This window comes from Lindgomyces ingoldianus (assembly GCF_010093535.1).
Source record: "Lindgomyces ingoldianus strain ATCC 200398 unplaced genomic scaffold BDR25scaffold_23, whole genome shotgun sequence".
NCBI classification, from domain to species: domain Eukaryota; kingdom Fungi; phylum Ascomycota; class Dothideomycetes; order Pleosporales; family Lindgomycetaceae; genus Lindgomyces; species Lindgomyces ingoldianus.
The window spans coordinates 643,220-659,181 of NW_022985184.1; the positions used below are offsets into that span (position 1 = coordinate 643,220).

The 15,962-nt window shown below is 50.6% G+C and overlaps 6 protein-coding genes across 6 annotated transcripts; 2 read left to right on the forward strand and 4 right to left on the reverse strand.

The window, feature by feature from the left end:
* The first annotated feature begins 94 nt into the window (after positions 1 to 94).
* On the forward strand, positions 95 to 1,105 carry BDR25DRAFT_264746 (thioredoxin-like protein). The gene is made up of 2 exons (XM_033686885.1): positions 95 to 192; positions 248 to 1,105. The coding sequence occupies exon 2, from the start codon at positions 368 to 370 to the stop codon at positions 827 to 829; it is 462 nt and encodes a 153-aa protein (XP_033545664.1). The 5' UTR covers positions 95 to 192; positions 248 to 367; the 3' UTR covers positions 830 to 1,105.
* Positions 1,106 to 1,251: 146 nt separating this feature from the next.
* BDR25DRAFT_289751 (disulfide isomerase) lies at positions 1,252 to 3,123 on the forward strand. Its single transcript, XM_033688469.1, has 2 exons — positions 1,252 to 2,018; positions 2,082 to 3,123. The coding sequence occupies exons 1-2, from the start codon at positions 1,505 to 1,507 to the stop codon at positions 2,648 to 2,650; spliced, it is 1,083 nt and encodes a 360-aa protein (XP_033545665.1). The 5' UTR covers positions 1,252 to 1,504; the 3' UTR covers positions 2,651 to 3,123.
* On the reverse strand, positions 2,815 to 6,386 carry BDR25DRAFT_344077 (WD40 repeat-like protein). Its single transcript, XM_033693898.1, has 5 exons — positions 6,053 to 6,386; positions 5,849 to 5,976; positions 5,610 to 5,782; positions 4,857 to 5,430; positions 2,815 to 4,805 (listed from the first exon to the last, which is right to left on the reverse strand). Exons 1-5 carry the CDS (start codon positions 6,153 to 6,155, stop codon positions 3,042 to 3,044), a joined length of 2,742 nt encoding a protein of 913 aa, XP_033545666.1. The 5' UTR covers positions 6,156 to 6,386; the 3' UTR covers positions 2,815 to 3,041.
* Positions 6,387 to 8,006: 1,620 nt separating this feature from the next.
* BDR25DRAFT_264755 (ribonucleoside-diphosphate reductase-like protein subunit M2) lies at positions 8,007 to 9,979 on the reverse strand. Its single transcript, XM_033686886.1, has 4 exons — positions 9,858 to 9,979; positions 9,541 to 9,789; positions 9,116 to 9,449; positions 8,007 to 9,063 (listed from the first exon to the last, which is right to left on the reverse strand). The coding sequence occupies exons 1-4, from the start codon at positions 9,888 to 9,890 to the stop codon at positions 8,435 to 8,437; spliced, it is 1,245 nt and encodes a 414-aa protein (XP_033545667.1). The 5' UTR covers positions 9,891 to 9,979; the 3' UTR covers positions 8,007 to 8,434.
* An 836-nt stretch (positions 9,980 to 10,815) lies between these two features.
* On the reverse strand, positions 10,816 to 12,411 carry BDR25DRAFT_201031 (uncharacterized protein; the record flags this gene model as incomplete). Its single annotated transcript, XM_033684386.1, has 2 exons — positions 10,816 to 12,080; positions 12,135 to 12,411. Coding segments are annotated over 2 exons (1,542 nt in total), but the record flags the coding sequence as incomplete, so codon positions are not given.
* A 1,238-nt stretch (positions 12,412 to 13,649) lies between these two features.
* BDR25DRAFT_230941 (ARM repeat-containing protein) lies at positions 13,650 to 15,687 on the reverse strand (the record flags this gene model as incomplete). Its single annotated transcript, XM_033685362.1, has 7 exons — positions 13,650 to 13,984; positions 14,035 to 14,787; positions 14,849 to 15,094; positions 15,150 to 15,263; positions 15,319 to 15,439; positions 15,494 to 15,579; positions 15,639 to 15,687. The coding sequence occupies 7 exons, from the start codon at positions 15,685 to 15,687 to the stop codon at positions 13,650 to 13,652; spliced, it is 1,704 nt and encodes a 567-aa protein (XP_033545669.1).
* Between the last annotated feature and the right edge of the window lie 275 nt (positions 15,688 to 15,962).

A 15,962-nucleotide genomic window follows, 5' to 3' on the forward strand; every position in this document is an offset into this window, starting at 1 on the left:
CTCATTTGGAATGATGACAAATCCCGATTCGGCGAGAACATTTGGAAGCATTCGCCGACCTCATTCTAAGGCATCCTCAGTAGAGATGGAAGATTCCACAATATTGCGCCATACGAGGAGAGGGGTATAAAATTGATTGACCGTCTACTCTTTGATCTATAACTCACTAAATAATTACCCACGATTTGCACAGTAAGCAGTCAAGCAGTGTTCTTCAATTCTGGGGTAGTGTACAACGAGCATACAGTTGCGCAAAATACCACTACCACGAGCTCATTCACAAACTCAAGCTCAGCTAGCTCCTCGAACCATCGTCCAGAGCGCACAGCACCACAACTACTCAGCCTTGGAACACCCCGCCATAACCATGCCAACCGAAATCACCTCCGCCCTCCACTTCCACACCCTCTTAACCTCGCACACCTACTTCATCGCTGATTTCTACGCTACCTGGTGTCCACCGTGCAAAACCATCGCGCCATACTACTCTCAACTCTCCTCCATGCACTCTGTCCCGCACAAACTCGCGTTTGTGAAAGTCAATGTGGATGAACAGGAAGAAGTCGCTGCAAAGTATGGGATCACGGCTATGCCAACTTTCTTGGTGTTTAAGGGGGGTGAGGTGATTGAGACGATTAAGGGAGCGAATGTACCGGCGTTGAAGAGGGTTGTGGAGATGGTGGGTGGGAAGGTCAAGGCTGAGAGTATGAGGGAGGCAGAGAAGGAGAAGGAGGCTGAGGGGAAGATACAGGGGGATGAGGAGAAAACTGTTAGTGGGAGTTATGGTATGACAGGGGGACACAGTAGTTGGAAGATGTCTTTAAATTGAAGGCAATGAGTCTGGAGGTGCTAACGAAAAAGGAATTGATGGATAAGATTTGATAACCGTGGTTTAGCAATTGGGATTGCGCTCTACATGAGATTTCGGGAGTGCGGTTATTTGGACAATTGGTTCTGAGATCATGGGTGTATTCGAACCATTTCTTCTTTAAAAGTTTAGGGTGTTTGAGTTGAGGCTCTGGGACGTCTCATCTACTTTCCAATTTTCATTAGAAAGACAAATTCTTCAGCATAACAATCGGAATGAATGAATATTATCATTTTCAGTAGCTCGTCTCTCATGTTCGAGCCTCGAGTCCTGTGCAACAATTAGGGGCTTGCGTGTACCCGCGCGGCTTCGCCCGTACCCAAGTGCAACTGCAACTACCGATAATAATAGGAGACCAATCAGTCACCCAGACGATGAGAAATCCAGAAATTCCCGGCAATGCCACAATTCGTCGCCCTTAAACGCGCTTAATAAAGCTCGACCTGAAACAGTGGAGAGGACACAGTGTCCGCCGCCAAGCGCATCCCGCCACCAATTGCCCCAACCCACCAACGGCCACAACTCGAGCTCGAAAGCTCCAAGCTCCATCCCACCGCCTTTGCTTCTCCCACCACTCCTAAACAACCAACAACACACACCAATTCACCTGGCGGAAGCTCCAGGCGCCCCATCAAAATGCTCCTCAACCTCGTTCTCCCAGCTCTCGCCCTCCTCCCAGGCTTAGCAACCGCCTCCTCCGTCATTGACCTCATCCCCTCCAACTTCGACTCGGTAGTCCTCAAATCCGGCAAGCCTGCGCTCGTAGAATTCTTTGCTCCCTGGTGTGGCCACTGCAAGAACCTGGCGCCTGTGTACGAAGAACTTGCCACTACCTTCGCACATGCCTCGGACAAAGTCACGGTCGGAAAGGTCGATGCAGACGAGCACAAAGACCTCGGCCGGAAGTTCGGAGTCCAGGGATTCCCAACATTGAAATGGTTTGATGGGAAAAGCGACAAGCCTGCGGAATATGATGGTGGAAGGGATCTGGAGAGTCTGCAGAAATGGATTACGGAGAAAACGGGGGTCAGGCCAAAGATTAAGGCGAAGTTGCCCAGTCAGGTTGTCATGTTGGATAATCAGAGTTTTAAGGAGAAAGTCGGGAAGGAGCAACATGTCCTTGTTGCGTTTACAGCGCCATGGTGTGGACGTAAGTCAACCCCTCACTCTCCTTAACCATCCATTCAAAAATGCTAATGGGCCGGGAACACAGACTGCAAATCCCTCGCCCCTATCTGGGAAACCCTCGCACAAGACTTCTCGACCGAACCCACCGTGCTAATCGCCAAAGTCGACGCCGAAGCCGAGAACTCCAAAGCCCTCGCTTCAGACCAAGGCGTAACCTCGTACCCAACCATAAAATACTTCAAAGCCAGATCCTCCGAACCTCTACCCTACGAAGGTGCTCGCGCTGAAAAGGACTTCGTGCAATTCCTGAACGCAAACGCTGGCACGCACCGCGTTGAGGGCGGCGGTCTGGATACCACCGGCGGCACCATCGAAGCACTCGATGCCATTGTCGCGAAGTTTCAGGGTGGGTATGCTGAGGGTGTGGACGAGGTGAAGAAGGCGAGCAAGGACTTGAAGGACAAGTATGCGAAATATTATGTTAAAGTGTTTGAGAAGATTAGTGCGAATAAGGGGTATGCGGAGAAGGAGCTTAAGCGGCTGCAGGGGCTGTTGAGTAAGGGGAATTTGGCACAGGAGAAGATGGATGACTTGATGAGCAGGAGTAATATTTTGAAGAGGTTCTTGGGTCAGGAGGAGAAGAGCGAGTTGTAGGCAGGGGAAGTATGTGTGGGAGCGGAAGGGGAGGTTATGCTTAGGTAGCGACTTTGAGACAGGATCCGTGTGGTTTGTGGATGGTTGAGAGGGCATTGGTGGATAAGGATATCATGGATTGGCACATGTAGATCATGTAATGATATGAGAATGATAAGGCGTTGGTCGGTTGCATCAATATTTGTACAAACAGGCTTAAGCAACACATCGTTGCCATCCCATATCTCAGTATTAGAAGACACCCATCGAACGTCTTGGGTACAAGCCGGCCAACACGGACAATACGATTCCCATGATTCCATGTGCACCGCCCAATGCTCTTTATATGCTCGTCTTTCCCAAACACCCACCCTCATAACGTACAACCAGAGTCCCAAGGCCACACCTCAACTCACGAAGCAGGGGTCCCACACTTTGTACACACAAGCCTCCTATCCTCTCTTCCCGCAATCCCTCTTACCGTCCGTATCTTGAATTCCTCACTCCCACATTTCTTACACTGCACAGAGCCCTCCGCCTCATTATGACTATCCGTCTCTATAAGCTCATCGCTAAGTTTGCTAATCGTACTAACTCTGCCAAGGAATTCCGGCCTCTCTGGAGTAGCAAGCCGGCCTTCCTTCGCCATTTGTTCTTTCCACGTGTTGTTGTTCCAGAACGCCCAAGACTGGCCGTTATATACACTTAACGGATTGTCTGAAGTCGATTGCTTGGATTGCAGTTCTACGGGCTCGAAATTCGAGACTCCTCCGTTATTTCTCGGTAGGGTACTCGTGTTTGAGGTCTCTACTAGGGTACGGTCTACAGATAAACTCATCTTCGGCGCGGTATTCGAGTGGAATGTATCTGTCGTATTTCTCGGCCCTAACACCGGTGACTCTGTCGCCCGTATCGATGGAGGTCCCATGCCCATGCTCCCTGGTTTTCGCGGCGACACGCTGCGGGCACGACTTCTTCTTGCTACGGGACCATTTACAGAGTCGAAACCCCCATGTGAGATATCCTGACGCCAAGACATGATTCGGTCGTTTGGAGGTTGTGTGCTCGTACTATCTCTTCTTGTCCTCCTGGTCGTTCTTGATAAAATGCTACTTGGGCGTCCGGTCTTAGGACCAACTTTCTTAGAGAACACGGAAGCTGTATCCCAGGTATCGCTCGCACGGATACGTTTCATGTAGGCGCAGTCTTGGCGGAAGACTTTGATAGCACCCGTGTGGTCTGCTGTAACGATGATGTTACCATCTGGATGTGCGGAGCGTGCAATATAGGCTGGACTCTCCGCGACTCGTCTAAATGTAGATTCTATGGCAGCGGGGGTTGCCTGTGCAGAGCCTCCTGCTTCGGTAGGCGGCTTCGAGGAGTTGATGGATTCGGCGCGGGAAATCAGGGTGACGGGCGGAGGATTGCAGAGATCGTAGATTGGATCTTCCGAGTTGCTGAGAAGTTGTCTTGTTTTTAGGGGTGCAAGGATAGTGCACGTTGTGATTGAATTATGTGCATCGAATAGTTCCAACGGTCGCTGATTCCGCTTCTCGCCCTCGGGAGCACATGTAGACCAGATGTACGCCTTTCGGTCTTCGCTGCCACAGATGATGTATCCCGTGTCATCGGCAAAGGATGCGCGGATTTGACTACAGTTGTTTTCGTGGCCGCGAAATTTGACTTCCAGGCTTTTGTCCCTAAAGTTGTACATCCTAACCCGAGAGTCGTTGCTTGAGATGAGCAGTTTCACCTCACCGCTATTGCTTCCGGGTGGCCAATATGTGGCCTGAATGCCCGTGATCTTGCTGCCTTTGGCGTTCTGCCCTCGAGTCGATTTGACGTGGATCTGTGTTTGGTACTTCAATCCTTCCGTTTCATAAAACATGCAGAGCCCACTCAGGGTTCCAGCAATACACGTCTTTCCATCTGGCGTGAACGACACGGCAGTGATCATATCCGGTAATTGATTCCAAAACGCTACGCTCTTATCTGGGATACTCCAAAGCCTCAATTTGGTGTCCAAGGATCCAGCTAGAAAGAATCGGTCATCTCGAGGATGGAATTGGATAGATGGGACAAAATCGGTATGCTTGAATGTGCATAGACATTCGCTTCGACTTATGTGCCACAGGCGAACTGTCTTATCCATTGATGATGAGAGAAGGAAGCTGTTCTGGTCAAATTAGAAGCGTTTCCCTTATACGAGTAGCCGTCTAGAACTTACTTTACTCCAGCTCAGATCTAAAATGGTTGATGTATGTCCACAGTATTCTCGAAAAGTCTTCTGTTGAAAGACAGGTGCACTTAGGTGGGTTGACTGATCGTCAGCTATGCTCGGCCCGCTCTCCTCTTTCTCGTGCGCCCTTCGCTCCTCTGGTGTTGATATTACAGCCCATACTCGGACGATCCTGTCTTGCCCTCCAGCAGCCAGATACTTTCCATCCTTGCTGAATTCCGTAGCCCATATTGGATTATGCGTGGCTGCTGCACCGGACTGGGGGGCTGGGTTCGAGCCTGTAGCCGGCCGAGCTTTCTTGTCTGCACGGGAGCGAAGTTCTTGTGCCAAGAACACACGATTGAATTCCTTCTCTTTCTTGAACTTAGCTCTCACTTTTATATACGCTGGAGGTTGCGGGTGCTTGGGACTGAAACCCAGATTATCGACAGTATGAGAGAACAGTTTTGCGTTCATTCCCTCAGGCCTCGAGTCGCCCGTTTCGGAATCATCTTCGGTAGCCCCATCAAGGGTACCTTTTCTTTTATTCCCAATAATTCTACTGAGAAAAGAAACACCTTTCCTGTATAGAGATGACGAGTTAGCCTTGCGAAAAGCTCTGCTTCATCAGGCCTACGTTAACGACCCGTGCGGCCCCAACCACAGCAAGTCGCGCATCTATGCAGATACCGCAATACGAGAGGTGGCCAAGCCTTTTTGGATCGCAACATTCACTCCTACATAGAGAGAATCTAGGCTTACTTTTTCTCTTGTTTGGCATTAGATCCTCCATTTATTTCCCGAGATGTTTCAGTCCCCAACTTGGTGTCGGGGTATGCATCGCTAGGGGAAGTCGGGGAGAGAGTCGAGGCATTGTCGGTCTGGGTGCGCAGTTTCTGCACCGCTGAGGACGTGCTCGTTCGCTGGAGGATTTGCTATGAAGTTCCATATAGTTAGCGCACTGAGTCTGCCTTCCGACGGCTGTCCTAATATGTGCATACTTGCGAAAGCGGATCGATGGCATCCTCAGGTTCGGCATGCCCATTCTGCGCGAGCTGGTGACTGTTCTGCGGGCCATTGGAAGTAGGGCTGGCCAACTTGACCGCGAGTTTCGCTCCAGCAAGCGGTCCTACGTATCCTCGCATCAGCGTTGTCGGTTGTCCCCGCATTCCGCGCGCTTAACGGGATGCATCTATGTGACGTACCCTCTCCTTTTGACAACAGCTTTCCCGTGTCCTGCCTCTCCAGGGTCTGTTTATCTTTGGACTGTGGGTCAGTCACCTGAATCTTGGGCAACACCTCCGCCATTGATTATGAAGCTTCATGGACGGATCTGGTACTCCATGGGGTATGCGATCGTCCAACTGTACTGCAGCACACCTGTGAACCTCAAGTCGTTGTCGCTATAGGTGAATCTGGCCTTGAATGTACATATAATAAGAGAGGTTCGCCACAGAGAGTGGGCCGCAATATATCCAAGTCAAAAACGAATGCGAAGCTGGAGTGGTGTTACGTGGAGATAATGAGAGGTGGTGCGGGAATCGGCGGATGTGGCTTGAGGATAAACAGACACGACTCTTTTAGGGTCCTCGGTGTCGCGGAGGGGATCAAATTCATCTTTACAGACACAGAATGACGCAATCTGCGAAACATAAGCCGTGAATGAAGTGTATACAAACATCTTGGCGTGTTTCTTCTTGCAGCTAACTCAAACGCTTATGACAAACCGACGTCACGGGAGATTCGCGCATCTATTCCCAGTTCCCTAAGCCAAGGCCCCCGGTGGCGGAAACAATCAAGAAAGATGAAGATACGTATCGGACCTGCATCATGCCCTTACCACATGCTTCAATACATAGTAACTCCTCAACGCTATTCGTGGCGTATATCGCCATGCAGCAGCTATTGTATCAAGCAGCTTTTCAAGCATGGCACGCTCTCCAACAGATCTCCACCAATGAAGTTCGCCATATTCGATTACCAACCTCAGACCATTCGCTCACCTTATTACATGCTCGTATCTGAGCATTGCAGTCTCTTGATCAAGGACAGAAGTCTACATCCTCCCGGCTATCTCCTCACTTCTAGCAATGGGATTTGCAGATCAAATTGTTTATGTTCATATCCAGTGGTAGGCTAATACAACCTATCCTTCTTCAGCATCTCTCACCCTTCCGTTGGGCGGCTGCCTCCATTCCCACTGACAAGACCTGCACCTTCCCATTAGATGTACTCTCTACTAGCTTCAATCTCGAGCTGAAACAATGGAGTATCTCACACACATGCAACAAATCTTCCTCGCGCCAACATTCCTGTCTCTAGTTATTCTTACATCAGCATCCTCCACTTGACGGGTACAATCGATTGAATAAACTTGTCCACAATCCTCTTCAGACAAAGCATCTTCCTCTCCCCCACATTCTTGCTTATTAGATCCATCCTCCCGTTGGTATGCCTTGCCCCTGGCAAGTTTTTGGGCAACGACAAGTCTAGCCTCTTCAAATACCAATCAAACACCAAACAGCAAGATGCTCACGGATCACAAGATTCTTAGGTTACTACACATTCTCCTTACATTTATCACTGTCCATCATTTCTTCTAGTCCAATCCAATCCAATGCATAAAGCTTATTGCTAGACAAGGAGTGAGAAAGCCATACTGCCCTCTCTCCTACTCCTATTCCCTGTTCTTCTCTTCCTTCTATGACACATTTCGCCTCGGTCTCTGTTCGTTGTTAGAGTACTCTGTTCATGTGTGTTTCGGTACTATGCGCCCTCGCAGCTGGTGTTAATACTGATAGCTCCAACGTAACATTCTGTAATAGATAGAGGTAAGCAAGTGTTTAATGGTATGGCATGATCAAGGCATTGCTGGATATAAGAAGGGGCGAACCAGAGGTAAGCTAGCCATGCTCAGTTTTCTATAGACACCATCGAAACTTATGCGCTGTCCTGGCATATTGGTACTTACTATGATACATGACCGAGGTGGGTAAGCTTTACCGCGTGTTGATTGCTGGTATGAGAACATTTCTGCCCAAAAATATTATTTTTTCAACTCCTCCAGACAGGTTCATGATAATGCGTTATTGAAACACGTCCAAACATGATAGTAACTTTCAATGTGTATATTCAATTCCTTATCCAAACGGCATGATCCAATACCCGGCCCAACCAATCCCCAGCCTTACGTCATCGCCCCTTATCCTTTCATCCCATTTCATCCCCATCCAAAAACTGCGCTGCCGGCCCAAACGCCTACCTAAACCCAAATATAGGTATCAGAGAAAGAAATGAAACAAACGTGGGAGGCAGGAGTGGCGCTCCGCTTGCTTTTTCTAAAAGCCTTTTCAGAGGTCGTACGGATACAGATATGCTGATGCTAGTGCCTGACTCTGGCATGCAAAGTAGAGAAGAGATAGAAGGAGATAAGGGGAGAAGAATGGGTGTGTGTGAAGGGGGAGGAGAAGAAACCCAATTGCATACTTGAACACAAGCCCAATATTCAACTCAAAAGCACGACGCTGACAGGAACCTCAAAAATTACAACCCTCACCCGACGTCAGTACGCCACAGCTCCAGGCTGTCTAAAAGTCCTCATCAAAGCAGAAATCGCCACTCATGTTCTGTTTATCCGCTTCGGGCGACGACGAGCCTGCTTCAGCCTTCTCATGTTTCTTGGTGCTCGCCATAACACCAGCTTTCTGGTAATCACCGACCCGTTTCTCGAAGAAATTTGTCTTACCCGCTAGGGAAATATTCTCCATGAAATCGAACGGGTTGGTTGCATTATACACCTTGGAGTTTCCAAGAGCGAGCAACAGGCGGTCGGCGACGAACTCGATGTACTGGCACATGAGTTTGGAGTTCATCCCCAGCAGTGCGCAGGGCAGAGCCACGGTTAGGAACTCTTGCTCTATGGTTACGGCTTCGGTGATGATAGCTTCAACGGCCTTCTTGGATGGGCGCGTTTTCAGGAGGGAGAAGAGGAGGCAGGCAAAGTCGGTGTGCATACCTTCGTCGCGAGAGATGAGTTCGTTGGAGAAGGTGAGGCCAGGCATAAGACCACGCTTCTTGAGCCAGAAGATGGAGGCGAAGGAGCCGGAGAAAAAGATGCCTTCAACGGCTGCGAAGGCAACGAGGCGATTGGCGAAGGTCGAATTCTTGTCTGCGATCCAGCGGAGGGCCCAATCGGCTTTTTTTCGAATGCAGGGGACTAGGAGACGCATTAGACGCGTAGTTGTGTGGAGATGGAGAGGAGGACTTACTATTGTCAATGGCATTAAAGAGATAGTGACGTTGCTTCGGCTCACTGATGTATGTGTCAATCAAAAGCGAGTATGTTTCCGAATGGATGTTCTCCATCATGATCTGGAACCCATAAAAGCATCGCGCCTCTGGTATTTGCACTTCGCCACTGAACCGCTCGACCAGGTTCTCGTTGACGATGCCGTCGGAGGCGGCGAAGAAGGCGAGGACATGGGAGATGAAGAAGCGTTCGTCATCGTTCAATCGCTTATTCCAGTCGTGAAGGTCTTTAGAGAGATCGATCTCTTCGGCTGTCCAAAAAGAGGCTTCTGCTTTCTTATACATCTGCCAGACCTATTGTGGAAGAGTGGTGTTAGCTATCATGCTATTGTGGAGCCACTTTACACGTAGTGAGGGGGAAGGAAACGCGTTGACTACAACTTACATCGTGGTACTTGATGGGGAATAACACGAAGCGTTGAGGGTTTTCTTGTAGCAGAGGTTCGTGGGCTTCCTCAGGTCTGATGGTAGAGGCCGTGGAAGGCTTTTTGTCGGTGGTGGACGCGTCTTCGGTGACATCGAGCTCTGGAATGCCGACAATGGGTTTGAAAATGTTCTCCTTATCCGCCGACGTGAAGTCGAGCTTCTTCGCGGGTGAATCCGACATCCTGAGTGTCTCAATGGCAGATGCAGCCTGCAGACCCGTTAGTACAACGCGCATATACATGAAAGTACGTAGGTACTCCCATAGTGACGACGAACCTTCTTGGATGGAGTAATCTGAACAGCCGACATTGTTGCAAAAGACGAATCCAGCAGAGGGCTATGCTCAATGGCTTGCAGAAGCGCAGGATGAGACGCAAAGTATATGCGGTGGTGAAGAAGAATATGTGGGTGCAGGAGGAGAAGAAGCGCGAAAGCGCGTTGGCTTTAAACTGAGATCGCGGTCACGTGCACACGAGACAGGCGACAGCCATCAGCCCCTGTAAGGAGCTATGACGTTTTGCAACTGGCCGCGCTCTGGGCCAATTTTTGACAGCTTTCATCCCAAATTCCTACCCCAGCTATTCAAGCAATTAAATGCACGTCGCGCAACCGATAGGTACCAATCTTAACACTCTTCTACCGCACAATTGTCTGTCAGAAATGTTTCGAAGATACTTCTCGCGACTCCCAACCCCCCTCATCCCCGTGCCTCAAAACATGACCGTGCGTTGCACTTTCGACGCGACTGCCGGCCACTTGTGAAGCAGACGTGCCGTGATTCGACCACAGGCCATCACAATAATAAATGCCACTCCACGCATGAGCTGACTGCAAGCTTGGCTAAAGGACCCACTTTGCTTGGAAATGGCGTCCGATTGCGCAACACTCGCGCGCCGGATTGCGTGGACGGGAAGGTCCAATTCCGCACTCACCTTGATGATCTGATTTGATTAGATGCACTTCTCACCACATTCACCGTCTGTCTCTCCGCTCCCCCGCTGCATTTATCACACACGCGATTAAAGCCATGAGTATACTTGTATAAGATTTTCTGTTCCGCTAAGCTATTTCTAATGCCATGACCGAAGACCCGTCGTCCAGTTATCAAACGCCAGGAAATGCTCATGATGGTATCGCTGCCAACCTTGGAATGCTAAACCTTACCCGTGCAGACCACGAACCAAAATGAACCGGAATTTCTTCATCCCCCACCTGAAAGTCCAGGTTTGCCGAACTAGCCCAGGAGCTCATCCAAATTCAGCTTGACGACGTACTTGCCTTTCAGGCGCCCCAATGAATGCGCTTCTCCTCCATCTTCCTCCACCACACGCTCTTGCTCGGGGGTAATGTTGAGCCTGACGACCTCTTGGTGATAATGTACCTTCAGCGCAGGCGACACGTCTAAGGGGAATCCGCCCCAGTCCAACTCCCCAATGCCTGATTTACGAACGCGCAGCTTTCCAACGTATCCGCCAGCACTGGGATATTTCGGGCTTGTAAGCGCAGAGCCAGAGGATGTGTCTTCCGATTTGCCGACCGTCTGCTCAGTGCTGGTCGATGTCTTGGCTCCATGGTCGCTGGAATCGAATGGCTCTGCTTTGATCTTCGGGAGCAGCAGCTCTGGAATACCCCGTGGGAACTGGAAAAGGTAGGGATGGTCATCCCGCACTGTTCGTGGCGTCTGGCCATTGTCTTCTTTACCTTTAGGTGCTGGTACCTCTCCTGGACCAAGCTCGAGTAGCATGTAGCGCCGCTTAGCTTGGCCACGCTCCCACTCTGCCCGGTCCTCGTCTGTTTGATGGACGAGTTCTCCAGCAATGCTGCCCTTAGCTTGGGGTCTTCTCTCCACTGATGGTGAAGTGCGCGACTGCCTTTCCGCTGCTTTAACTGAAGTTCCTGTACGAACATCTACTGCCTCGGGGCTGTTCTCCTCATCGCTAATTGTCTCTGTCTTGACGGATATATGTGGCTCATCCGCATCTTGCCACATTCCCTTATATGGCCTTCGAACGTCTGTGATTTCAACATCTTTCATCTTTCCCTTTCCTTTCCGCGAAACAGACTCAGCGGTCTCTGCCTGGCGCGATTCTCCCGGTGCTTCAACTTGTTGCAGCGACTTCGTAGACGTAGCAGAGCTGGCCTCCGTATTGATTCCAACGACGCGGTCGTGGTGCTCTTTCCTGTTGACGCGGACGGGCATGAGTAGCTGCGGAGCAGTGCCCTTTCCTTTATTGCCTTTGGTTACTGATTGACTGACCTCATCCTCATCGGATGATATCTGGATGGTATCGATATCCTTTCTCGGGTATTTGACGTCGTCTTCCTCACCAGACGACACGTAGCCACCATCCTCCTTCTTGACCGGAATCCCAAGTGACATGTAACCTCCATCGTTGTTGGGCTCGCGCTTGACTCGAGTCGCTCCTGGTCCAGATCCGAATCCTGAGCCTAAACCTGAGCCGAAGCCTGATGCGAAACGTGCGGCTTGATTTCCGGATGCTACAGGTATGCGTCAGTAACTCTTCCATGCGATTGAATTCTTGATGCTCTTACCTTTCTTGCGGGCACTCCACGAGAATGGGCTGTCCAGATCTGCACCCGTGAAACCACCGCCTCGTCCGTGGGCATTGGCATTCCTTCTCCCCTCCTTTTCCTTCTCTTTCTTCGGCTGCGCGCCTGCCTTTTTGGCTTCGGCCTCGCGCTCTTTCATCCTCTGGCGATCTCGAGCTAGATCTGCCTGGACTCGCTGCTCTCGCTCCTCCTTGCTCCGTCGACCTTTGAATGTTGGCTGAGCTGTAGCCCTCTTTCCACGTGTAGATGCTCCACCACGTCCACGCCCGGATGCTGCACCACGCCCACGTGTGGCCGTTGAGGCAGACCCAGCCGATGCTGGAGTCTTCAGGGTATCGAGGCGTGGGGTTATCGGTTGAGCAGAAGCTGCTTCCTTTCCATTGTCTTGTTGAGCGTTTGCATCTTTCTCGACACCAGGGAAAATATATGAAGGCTGTTGTAAACCTGAAGAAACGCTAGTAGCCTCAGGTTCAGCATTGTAAGACTCTGCTGGAACATTGGGTACTTCTGGTTCGGTGATGTCAACCTTTCCAATGGTATTTTGAGCTGATTGAGAGTTGGCTTCTTGATTCAATGCTGGATCAGCTTCGTCAGTCGCGGAGGCGCGACCTCGTCGCACCATCTTTTCGTAGGGGGGGGGGGGGGGGGAGAAAATGTTCGCTTTAGTTCCGTGAGCTCGGCGAGCGTGAATCGTCCTTTCGCGACCACGAATTCCTCTGGGGAGATGTTTGGTCGTGGCTCGTCGAGCTCAACGAGCTCGTTTTGGTGTTTGCGATTCATGTCATGTTGGATAATTTTAGCGGGGCAATACAACGCCACGTGATGACAGCGGTAAGATTGGGAGACTATTCAGAATTTGTGGCACAGATTGCTTGCGCCTATGGTCAAATATTGGATGCAAATAGGAGGGATGATAGTGCAAATAATTTCCGGAGCTTAACATAGAAACCAAGAGGGATAGAGAGGAGACGAAGAATAGGAGTCTAAAGCAGGAGGATAGCGTACGAAGTATTAGGGTAGAAGAATGGATTTTGCGCTGGGTTCCAGAGTGTGGTTCCGTTCAAACCACTATCTTATTGAAGCTTATTGAAGCACAGCATAATGATAGGGGACAATAACAGCAATATCGAAGGAGATTTATCCCGTAATATTGTACCCTCATTCTATTTTGACTGCAAGGATACCTAATGGAGTGCCTTCACACCCGAAGTCTTCCGTCATCCAAGCGTAGGATTACAATCTCTTAAAGGTCTGCTCCCTACCTAGAAAGGAGACGGCGAGGAAACATGGTATGCTGCCGAAAAAGAAAAGCCCTGCTCCACCCATGCTCGCTAGAAATGTTGATAATAGCTAGTGCTGCTCCCAAAAACGCCCGGCCGCCGCAGAAACGTGAAAGATTAACATTATGAAAACAGCGATTGGAAGGAAGAATGGGCGGAGGAGTGATGGGTAAACCAACGAACTTTGGGGGGGTATTATGAACTTCATCCAACGCTTTTATCCTTCGACTAGAGTTTTTGGCTCTGCGCTCTTTCCTAGAAGTTCTAGGCATCGGCGAGCAAGGCTGACGACCTCGCCTTCGCCATCTTCGTTGTCTTCGTCGTCTGATTCTATGCTACGCTCGGCGATGTCCGCGACCATGCTGACAATCTCACTCGACTTTGCGATTCGTTCCAAAAGCCTCGCGTCTTCAGACTCAAGGAGTTGTAATAGGGTCCAGATAGCGATGTGCTGGAAGGTAGGGTCTCCGCTTGCTAAGAAACGTCGGAGATATCCGTGAATTCCGCCAGCGGGTTCTGTCCAGTTTTGGATGAAAATAGTGTAATCGCCGACTACGCGTGATCAGTACAACTTACCGAGGGGTGATTGTCGCGTTACGTACCTTTTGATGACAAGTTCCCTAAGGCCGCGGCGCTATTTCCTTGAACCTCAATGCTGTCGGATTCGGTAAGTGGGATCAGGACATCAAAAACTCCCAAATTGAGGAGATGGGGTTTTAGGTCGTCACTGAGAGCAAGAACAGCAATCGCTGCCGTCATCTCCGACTGAACCGGAAGTCGGACGTTGAGCACCAGCTGCTTGCACTTCTGCACAGCACCGGCTTCCAGGACGAGTTGCTTGTTCTTGTCGGAGCTGGCTGCAAGATTCCGAAGTGTGGAAATAGCGTGGCATTGAATTTCATCGTTCTCGGTGGAGCCAAGTAAATCCACTAAAGGGCGGAGGAACCCAGCATCAATGATAGGGGATTCGTTTGCGGGATGGATGGAGATATTTCGTATGCATGCAACGGCAGAGAGAATAAGGGGGAGATATGAGGATTGCAGAAGACGGAGAAGGGATGGCAAGCCTCTCGCCCGCACTATATCAAGCTGATATCGCTCGTCAGACGCGAGATTTCGCAAAGCCAATGCGGCTTGGCATTGCACTTTTGGTGAGGACGATTCCATGAGGTGGACCAGCGACTGGACTAAGCGGCCTTCTGTTTGCGCCAGCTTGGCTCGATTACTGGCATCCACAGCGATGTTACTGAGGGCGGTGGTGCAGTAGTATTGCACATCGACATCGGAGGAAGTGAGTAGTTGTACAAGGACGGGGATTGCTCCGGCATTGACCAGCTGCTGGCGATTATCATCTACTTGGCATATTAGCAAAGCTCGTTGAGGTGTTACGTCGGGTGTATTGGAGTATGGTCGTACCAGAGTGTGTCATGTTGAGTAGAGCGCCCGTTGCGTTCCTCTGTACCCGCATATCTTTGGACTTTGCCAACCGTGTTAGGGGTTGCAGAGCTCCTGACCGCGCTATTTTTGCTTTGTTATCCTCGTGGGTTGCGAGGTTGGTTATGCATCCTACGGCATTGCACTGCACTTCGACGTTTGGTGAGTTCATCTGCTTGATTAGCGGGGTGAGCCCGCCGAGTGCAACAATGGCGACCTTGTTCTCCGCTGTGAGCAGTCAGCATACACATGTCTCAGCCAGGTCTCTGCAGCGGTCACATACTATTTACAGCCAGATTGCCTAGCGCGGCACTTGCCGCCCGCTGCACTTCGATGTCAGGGTTTTGGAGGAGGAAGAGAATAGGCTCCAGTGTGTCTCGGTCGACTTCTCTGACATCTAGAGCAATCAATATTAGCAGATGGCACGATATGGGGTTGTGGAGTAAGTGTACCTCTTTCCGTAATCTCGGCGAACGTCAAGCTCGCGGACCTCTGTAAATCAATATTGTCGGAGTATACTAGTGTACTTAATGCTCGAAGAGGCTCTCCGGAGAAGAAATCGGTTTCGGCCCGCTGCGGTCAAGTGTCAGCCCGAAGTTGTGGTGATAAGAATAGGTGAGGATGTACATTTTCGAGAAAGCCAAGGAGGTCGGCGACGGCCTCGCGCTCGCTGTCTGCCAGTACTGGGTCGTAGATACTGTCTTTCGAGCGGCCTATCAGATGCGACGTCAGTAGTAGCCTTGTACAGAAGATAGGATGTCGGCGTCCTTACCGCCGCAGCAGGACCCAAAGAGCCTCGAGCAAACGCTGGATAGCCCCATAGTGATAGACGTCAAGGCCTATCGGCCTCCGACGGCGACAGTCGAGGGGTAGCAGTCGAGGCGGAAGGGTGGGAATACGAGACGACAGATTGATCTCGGACAGCGCACGAGAGCGAGCTGGCGTGTGGATGTTGACGAGGCCGGGCAGCGATAATATGCGATGTGGTTGACAACAAGCAGATGCACGAGCGGCTGGCATCACACAAGGGCTTGGCACAAGCTTCTGCCACTCCCAATTCAGGAATAGCGACCGGGCGCAAGAAGAAGCACCCAAA